The sequence below is a fragment of the Crinia signifera genome, chromosome 8 (assembly GCF_055691185.1).
Source record: "Crinia signifera chromosome 8, ASM5569118v1, whole genome shotgun sequence".
NCBI lineage: Eukaryota > Metazoa > Chordata > Amphibia > Anura > Myobatrachidae > Crinia > Crinia signifera.
In genome coordinates, this window is record NC_139224.1 from 54,405,971 (window position 1) to 54,415,878 (window position 9,908).

The following is a 9,908-nucleotide window of genomic DNA, read 5'->3' on the forward strand; positions in this document are numbered from 1 at the left end:
TATCACCATATGGTTCTCACTCGAATAAATAGAATCTATAGCTCTACCTTTCCTAAAGAGGAGGTGGGAATCGAGGCACCTTTCTAGCATTCGATTGTGGACCATTTACATGCTGTATTTAATTCCCCCATAATCTCTAACACATGGTTCTTTCTTTTGGGTCTTCCCTTTGACCCTCTGGAAAAATATGAAGTCAAACTGGCAACCAAAATCCTTATTGCAGCAAGATGCCTTGTTGCTTCCCATTGAAAAAATCTTGCTTCTCCCCTTCTGCAGTTTACAATAATATTTGGCACAATATATGGACATGGTTATACTTTACGGTATCTCCAGGACAATATGCGGGACTCCCACACTTTACCGCTCAGCCGATGAGCTCTCAGAAAAAGTGTCCTGTGACAAGTTTGCCATGTCTGCTCCTTTATGCTCCTTTATACTCCTTTGTACACACGTACAGTACTTCATTGTTTAATTCCATTGTTTGCTTTGATGTTTGTTATAAAAAACGAAAAAACCCAATAAGTAAAGTTTTAAAATATATATATATTTGGCACAATATAATTCTGCTATTGGCTAAATTTGGCACATAGCCACAATGGAGAAGATGACAGCCTACGGCAATTTGTGCGTACCCCACTCACATGATAAGACATAAATGTATACACATACAAGTTTCTTTTGTATTGAAAAAAAGCGTACCGGCACTCACAAGGAAAAACACCTTTTTCTCCTTCATATTTATGGCACTAGGTACACCTTCACTAGACACCAACGCACCACTCCTTTCATACCCTTTTTTAGGACTTCAGTGGGTAATTCGGGTGCGGGCTGTACCCCTCTATTGAAGCCACTGCAACACTCTACTCATTCACATCAGTCATTACTGCAATTCACCGGTTACTGTAAGTCTTCCTTGGCGGTACACTTCTTTCAATATAAAAGAAACCTTGATGTGTATACAAATCCATACTCGAGCATCTACATAAAGGGCCTCATTCAGACCTGATTGCAGGACAAATGTTTTCTTAAAATGGGCAAAACCATGTTGCACTGCAGGTGGGACAAATGTAACATGTGCATATAGAGAGTTAGATTTGGGTGGGGTGTGTTCAAGCTGAAATCTAAACTGCAGCTTGAATACACCCCTACCTGCAGTGCACACCGTTTTGCCCTTTTTGAGTACATATTTGTCCTGCGATCAGGTATGAATTAGGCCCAAGATACAGGAGCACACTATTGTATGCAATAAAAATCAAATGTGGCTTGAACACCAACTGAGGGAGGCAAGAGAGCCCTCTGTCCAATAGGAATGTGCTGTTAGGGCAATACCCATAGTGATAAGCTCCCTAGAAATGCGTCTCACCGTCCTCACCATAAAACTCTGTTTGCTTACAGGTACTTGAATTCCCAAGGCAGGGCCGGCTCTACTATTAGGCAGCTTTAGGCACCTGATTTTTTTAGCCTTCCTGCGATTCTGGAATGTTAGGCAAATTTGCCTTAAGGGGTTTGAAAGTGGTTATTAGTGGCAGTATGGGGGGTGGGAGTAGGTTAAAGTTTTGCCTAGGGTGCTGAGAATCCTTACACCGGCCCAGACCCAAGGCCCCCAAGTTCCAAATACTAGGAACTTAATTTAGGGTATTTTGGGTGGTACTTGGATTGCTGTGTCCTTAAGCAAGTCAATGTCAGGTGCTTTACATTGGTGGAATCAGAACAAGCAAAGAGAATTGTAGAGACTTCAGAGAGCAGGCTAACATACCTCCCAACTGTCACGATTCCGTCGGGACAGTCCCGATTTTCGGGTCCTGTCCCGACGTCCCACCCGCGGCAGGCATTGTCCCGCTGCGGGGGGGTGGCAGTTGGGAGACCCCCCCAAGCTAGTAGAATAGACGCTGTGCGCATGCGCACAGCGTCTATTCTCGTATGAAAATGAGGTCGCGGCTAATTAGCATAAGCCGCGCCCTCATTTGCATACGCCCCGCCCCCTTTTCGGGCGCTCGCGCGGCTTCGCCGCGCGAGTGTCCCTATTTCCTCCGGCCAGAAGTTGGGAGGTATGGGCTAATATAGCACTCTGAGGTCAATCCTGGTGATCAACAAAATGCTCATTAACGCATATTAAACAACTGGGCCAGTGGGGACTATCACCAGCACAGCTGAAACAAACAGGAAATATATAAACTCTAAGGAGCCAAAGTTATATCTGGAGAACCAGACCACTTCTAATTAGCAAACATGACACCTGGAGTATAGGAAATTTCAGACAGTCTAGGGAAAGTTTCCAGGGCAACTGTCCCTAAAGCAAGAAGAGTTGTGGCCGGGCCTGTGTTCAGGATTCCACTGCTGCCACTGACATCAGGATAATATGGCTGTACATATTTGAGGAATGTGGTGTTGTTATGGAGCTGTAAGACTTTATTTGTGTGATTGGAACTCATACATACACCAGGTAACAGACACATGATGCAAATTACAGCAGGCAAGGCTGAATTAGTCTTAGAGCCAAAGGTCTTCTGTTATATAGGAGGTGGTAACAGATGGAAGACATTCTTGCTTACATTCCTTATTGATACATTGTGAAAGCAGCAGTAAGTGTGGTCACTATGTAGCATGTTGTCCAGTATCCAGAAGATAATATTCTCTTGATGCTAAAAGAACAAATGTATTAATATGTCACGTATCACTGCGCGGAGATGTCCTGCACCACCGCTTATTGCAGTTTAGCAATGTAAGAAAATGCTGCCTATGCTTTCACTCTGACAACCGGAGACCTTGGGCCCAATTGAGACCTGTCCAAACAGTACTGAATTCGGACGCTGGCCGATGTTTGCCGTATTGCACATGCGCTGGGCATGCCAGCGCCTTCACCAAATTTTTTCCTATTTGCAAGGTGCTTGCAATCTAATTGCCCGGGAGTGGGCATGTGGGGATGGATCCCCGGCATTATATGGGTGTGCCCACAAAAACGGTTGGCAAGCCCAATGAAACGCTTGAAGGGTTCCGACTAGACGCAGGCATGTTTATGCCTTCTAGGGGCGGGCGCATGACATCGGCGATTGCCTGGAAGTAGCTGGCGAGCACCAGGGAGAAGAGAAAAAAATCATTCAATGGTAAGTGTAAAATCAAATGATTTTTCCGCTACGCTGCTGCATGCGAATGGATGTGTACCTGCACACATCTGCTCACAGCACGGCAAACTCATTCGTAAGACAGGATTTTGCGGGGCTTTATATATTTATCACTTCCACATCTCCGATACGAATGGGATGTGATAAAATCGCCCAAACTCGCAATCCGATAATTGAATACATCACAGGGATAAATTAATTATCGCCTGCAGGGACAGAACTTGTAAGAAAGCTCTATGCCTGCAAATCCACTCCCAACTAGATTTTATTGCAATGAGAGTATCTCCGTACATATGCTGCCACCGGGTACTTTTTCCCCCTACACACACCTACCGCAGTGGCACTTGCCCATGGATTGTTGACCTGGTGAGGTCGATTTCAGGTCTGTGAGCACCGCATCTGCTGTAAACTGAGAGGCTGGTTTCAAGCAGATGAGGTCAGATGACTGGGGTCACATAGCAGGAAGCCAGGCTGCGATCAGATAACTGAAGTCATGGAGGAGCTCACTAGGGGCCAGATGCACTAAGCTTCAAAAGTGATAAAATGGAGAGTGATAAACAGCCAGCCAATCAGATCCTACCTGCCATGTCACAGATTGTGTTTGAAAAATGTAATTTAGGAGCTGATTGGTTGGTTGTTTATCACTCTCCATTGTATCACTTTTAAAGCTTAGTGCATCTGGCTCTGGGTCACCAATGAATGCCCTGGCAGCCAGTAAATCATATATATTTTTTATGTGAAGAAAACGGTAATCAGCCCCCTAGGCACATGCAGGGGGGTTTCTGGTTGCCCAGAACCCCCCCCCCTCCCCTCTTGGCAAGGGACTCAAAATATGACAAAAATAGCATTGGTATCTAATCCGATTACTAGAGCTGCAGCCACATCATGCAGATTGCGGGACAGAGTAGAGCTGCTGCACATGCTCAGTGGCAGCAGTTTCTTCTACCAAGCAAGCTGTGTGAGTTGATACGATTCCTTAATCAGTGCACTGAGCCAGAGAGAGTAGCTACTAGGAAGAGACATGAATCATACCATGAGGTGGGAGAATTTGAGATTCGCGGGTGGGCTTAATGCCGATACTGCATCATTTTAGCCCTGCCCCTCTCTGCGGACCCGCGGTTTGGGATAACTGAATTAGTGGGTAGAGGGGGGGGGGGGGGTGCGGGGGCTCTAACCAGCAAGCGGGAGATTTGCCCATCTTCCCGCAGCCATCTCAGGAGGGTAGGCATGCTCATGTGGGGGTCCCTGAAAAAAGGGTGTGGCATATGTCAACTTGGAAGTGGCCTCTCCATGGTGGCAGGCCATGCCCCCATTTTCTACTGTGTAAACTGCTGGCCATAGATTATTATTCTATTCCCCGATGCTTTGCTCAGAGTAGTAGCAAGCAGAGGGGACTCCCAACTTCCCCCACCCACCCACAGTGGGACACTGACGGACCCAGGAGGGACGGGAAGAAATGGGACGTTCCCGCGAAAAACGGGATGGTCCAGCAAAAAGCAGGGCCATTTGGGAGGTATGATACTGCAGGTATACAGCTCTTGTATGTGCAAAACTTTTTATGACAATCAATAACAAATCCTAATGCTCCCTAACTTATGAATAATTCAAGCAATCAATTAGTCAAAGGTGAGCAGTATATTAAGACAAGAAATTAACAATGTAATGAAAGGGGCGCCTAATCACAATTCTAGTTTGCAGAGGTATTATCATGAGTGGCGGGTAAGGCCTTCACACAAGTGTGTGGTGAGCAGTTCTCAATGTGCTGTTGGAGCCAAAGATTCATTTTTACATCAAATTATTTTTACGTTTACGCCCTGGGGCACTCCACATTTAAAACAGTTGGCATTGGCATAAGGGCTCTACTGTCTCTGTAAGCAGATAAACTTGGCACAGACTCTGGGACAGATGCACGAAGCTTCAAAAGAGATAAAATGGAGAGTGATAAACAACCAGCCAATCAGCTCCTGTCTGACATTTTTCAAACACAGTCTATGATATGGCAGGTAGGTGCTTATTGGCTGGCTGTTTATCACTCTCCATTTGATCACTTTTAAAGCTTAGTGCATCTGGCCCTCTGTCAGTACGTGTTCAACTGGGGGCCAATGTGTTCTTTTTGTGTTTTATAGGGGACAATATGAATCGGTATGGGTGATTAGGTCGACAGTGTCTAGTCAATAGGTCGCCCACTATTGATCGACAGTCAAAAGGTTAACACATAAAAAATGTCAACATGCATTAGTCAACGTGGTCAAAAGATCGTCATGGAAAAAGGTCAACAGACTTTTTCATGTTTTTCGGTGTCTATGTTGACATAGGTGTACCGCGTCCCCCCCACTGCTTGCTGCACTCACCATGCTTCGGGCACACTAATATAATCTCCTTCTATGACCACTGGGATGGTAAAGTATGGACAAGTCTTTTTTTCTTTTTTTTTAAAGCATGAAAACGATGCATCATCAAATTACTTGAGTGAACATCGGAGTGAACATCTGAGCAACCCCTAAGGTTACTGGGGATGGCTTTAAGGGCCAGTAAATCTGTGTTGGAAGACACAGACACGCCCCCAATTTCAGGAAATTTTAAATGGCCACAGCCTGTCAATCAGGCTGCAGCTTAGAGGGGCATGTGAAGTCCTCCCACCATCGTAATACATAAACCAATGGGTTTTTGTACAACTATGAATCAGCTGCATCAACAGATGCTTAATTCTATATTGCAAAACTTAAGCTGGGTACACACTATCCAATTTTAATGAATGATCTGAACGATTTCGATATCATCATTCATATCATTCAGTGTTTACCTACTATATTGTTAACGATAAGATCGATCTTCTGAATATCATCAGTGACTGCATGTTTGGTGGGGTTCCCGGTGACGGCACTGTATGAATGATGTCTTTAACGAAATCATTCAGTGTTTACCCACAGGTGGTTCGTTGACGGGGCGCTGGCGTTATTGTTAACAGACCTTCACTCATACTAGTAATAACATGATAAACCAAAATCCAACATGCTTCCATACAAGCCCTATCAAGCATATAGTTAAAATATGAATTAGCTGTAGTAGTCTGCAACTATTTCCCAGTGACTATAGTACCTAAAAAGCACAAAATAGAACACACACAGTCAAGGGGAAATGAAGTAGCCCGTGACATGCATTTATGGGCAAGATTCCAGCAAATCAGCTAGATGTCTTAAAGTGGCAATCATTTAAAAGGAATTTTAAATGGTTGCCACTTTAAAACATCATATAGACTCATTGAAATGTTGCAGTTGTCTACAAGTCACCGGCTATTACATTTCCACCTTGGAAGTAGGGCCTAATTCAGGTTGGTTTGCTATGCAGCGGCCGCTCGCAGCCTAACGAGACCATTAACGGCTCCCGCGTGCATAATACCCTCTGTACTATGCAAGGGGATGTGTACGGATTCACATACACTTGCATACGACTGAAGGGGAGAGAGTGATTTCTCTGTAATAATTAGAGACAGGATTATAAGCATTTGCATATTTTGCCCATTCTCACTGGTTATTGCATATTTTACCTAAAATCTAGTGATGGTGCATATTTTAGGCCCCACCCTCTTCCCACCCGCGAGTCACAGCACTGCTTTGCCCTGCTGCTGCTGGCCAGGTGCAGGCTGGGGCAATATGTGCGCAGTGTGGGGAACCTTGGATGTACGATATGTCTGACACTGCTCTAGGCTGCCAATCCATGTTGATAAAAGTCAGTGAGGGCGGATGCCATTAAGAAGCTCCTGAACCTTTGCCTGCCCCTGGCCTGGGACTTTACACCAAGAGACAGACTTCTGCAGCAGAGGAGGCGGGTGGAAGGGTTGTAACATCACGCGGCGCAGAGGAAATGCCGTGTCACAGTGAGTATGCGGTGCAGGGAGGAAGCCTTCTACTGCACCAACCTCACATGCTATGCTGACATTTGATCTATTGGCGCTGGAGATGAGGGTCCGTGTAGTTGATGCAAGAAGAACCTAGGATTCTGCAGTATGCTGTAGCAGCCAGGAAGAAAACAAATCATGTGTACAGCACTAGACATCTGCAGATGCTGTGGGCCTATTGTTGAGGTCCATTTGCTACTAATTGTATGCTGATTTTTAAATAAATAAGTTAAATATTACTGTTTTTATTATTTAATGTAGCATATTTTAACAATTTTCATGCATATATTAAGTATATTTCATGCATATTTGCATGCATATTTCAAGCTTTTTATGTTGCATATAATCCTGTCTCTAGTAATAATAGTCAGTCTAAACTGAGTTTTATTTCCGACCCTCCCTGCAGCATACGGCCCAGCGATTGTGTAACTCTCCAAAGCCGTTTGTTGCTGGAGTTTGCACATGTGCAGAAATTAAAAAAAAAAAAAATTGGGTCTGGGGCCGAATTCAGATTGCAACGAGCCTTCCTGAATTGGCCCCATACTGCCTGCACGTGTTCTATGTATACACTGACATGCTGCCTGCACTCTCATCTCCCATGTATACACTGACATGCTGCCTGCACTCTCATCTCCCATGTAATCATACACTGACATGCTGCCTGCACTCTCATCTCCCATGTAATCATACACTGACATACTGCCTGCACGTGTTCTATGTATACACTGATATACTCCCTGCACTCTCTTCTCCCATGTATACACTGACATGCTGCCTGCACTCTTCTCCCATCTATACATACACTGACATGCTGCCTGCACTCTTCTCCCATGTATACATACACTGACATGCTGCCTGCACTCTTCTCCCATGTATACATACACTGACATGCTGCCTGCACTCTCTTCTCCCATGTATACACTGACATGCTGCCTGCACTCTCTTCTCCCATGTATACATACACTGACATGCTGCCTGCACTCTCATCTCCCATGTATACACTGACATGCTGCCTGCACTCTCATCTCCCATGTATACATACATTGACATGCTGCCTGCACTCTCTACTCCCATGTATACACTAACATGCTGCCTGCACTCTTATCTCCCATGTATACACTGACATGCTGCCTGCACTCTCATCTCCCATGTATACACTGACATGCTGCCTGCACTCTCATCTCCCATGTATACACTGACATGCTGCCTGCACTCTCATCTCCCATGTATACATACATTGACATGCTGCCTGCACTCTCTACTTCCATGTATACACTGACACGCTGCCTGCACTATCTTCTCCCATGTATACACTGACATGCTGCCTGTACTATCTTCTCCCATGTATACACTGACATGCTGCCTGCACTCTCTTCTCCCATGTATACACTGACATGCTGCCTGCACTCTCTTCTCCCATGTATACATACACTGACATGCTGCCTGCACTCTCTTCTCCCATGTATACACTGACATGCTGCCTGCACTCTCTTCTCCCATGTATACACTGACATGCTGCCTGCACTCTTTTCTCCCATGTATACACTGACATGCTGCCTGCACTCTCATCTCCCATGTATACATACACTGACATGCTGCCTGCACTCTCTACTCCCATGTATACACTGACACGCTGCCTGCACTATCTTCTCCCATGTATACACTGACATGCTGCCTGCACTCTCTTCTCCCATGTATACACTGACATGCTGCCTGTACTATCTTCTCCCATGTATACACTGACATGCTGCCTGCACTCTCTTCTCCCATGTATACACTGACATGCTGCCTGCACTCTTTTCTCCCATGTATACACTGACATGCTGCCTGCACTCTCTTCTCCCATGTATACATACACTGACATGCTGCCTGCACTCTCTTCTCCCATGTATACACTGACATGCTGCCTGCACTCTCTTCTCCCATGTATACATACACTGACATGCTGCCTGCACTCTCTTCTCCCATGTATACATACACTGACATGCTGCCTGCACTCTCTTCTCCCATGTATACACTGACATGCTGCCTGCACTCTCTTCTCCCATGTATACACTGACATGCTGCCTGCACTATTTTACGCCGTCTATACAGGAACCTGCAGCCTGAACTGTTACATGCCACTATACAGTAAGGTGGTTTCTTTCCCCTTATACATATACAAAGTACAGCAGTCTGACCTTCCTATTCTCCTGTCTGTATCTGTATCCATGCCAGCAGCCTTCATCTGTTTACAACAATCAGAAGGCTGCACACTCTGCACTGCTATGTGTATAGTGACCAGCAGCCTGAGTTCTCTTTCCCTACACAGTGATCAGAAGCCTGCAATTTCCTTCCCATATTTATACATAAAGCAGCATTTTGTTCTCGCTCTCATACTGTCTACATGCTGCACAATCAGCCAGCTCTCCCTATTGTTTTGTTACCATACAAATCCCCCCCCTCTATGGTTACTCACATGTTTCCTTCCGCAAGGCCGGATCACTTGTCAGGAAATAAGACCTACAAATGACGTCAGACACAAGGAGGGACTTGTGCACTTGTCACAATGACATCATGACAACCTGGTCACATTGTAACACGTGTGTTAATATGACAAGCATAAGAGTTACCTTATGCTCTTCTAGTTGCTATGAGAGGGTAAGAAACGTGAAGCAGGATTACAGCAGAGCAGAGCTGTCTAGATTAGGAAGGGTCTGTGTTTATGAGTTTGGAAGGAGTGTCTAAGGGTGGTGACAAATGCACAATAGTCCCAGCTGCAGGTAGACTATAAGGAAGTATAAAACACATTCCCTGGTGTCCGGCAACTGCAACAGCAAAGCAGCATTTTATTTATACAACAAAATTTGTGTCTTGAAAGTAAGGAGATATGGAAATGTCCCTTATTT

The 9,908-nt window shown here is 45.1% G+C and overlaps 1 protein-coding gene across 1 annotated transcript in view; it reads right to left on the reverse strand.

Annotated features, from left to right (window-relative positions):
* The window catches only part of HDAC11 (histone deacetylase 11), a 64,924-nt gene extending 55,331 nt beyond the window's left edge, over positions 1 to 9,593 (reverse strand). The window contains exon 1 of the mRNA XM_083156419.1: positions 9,479 to 9,593. Within this exon, the coding sequence (XP_083012545.1) occupies positions 9,479 to 9,480 (2 nt within the window). The 5' untranslated portion in view covers positions 9,481 to 9,593. The remainder of the gene's footprint in view (positions 1 to 9,478) is intronic.
* Between the last annotated feature and the right edge of the window lie 315 nt (positions 9,594 to 9,908).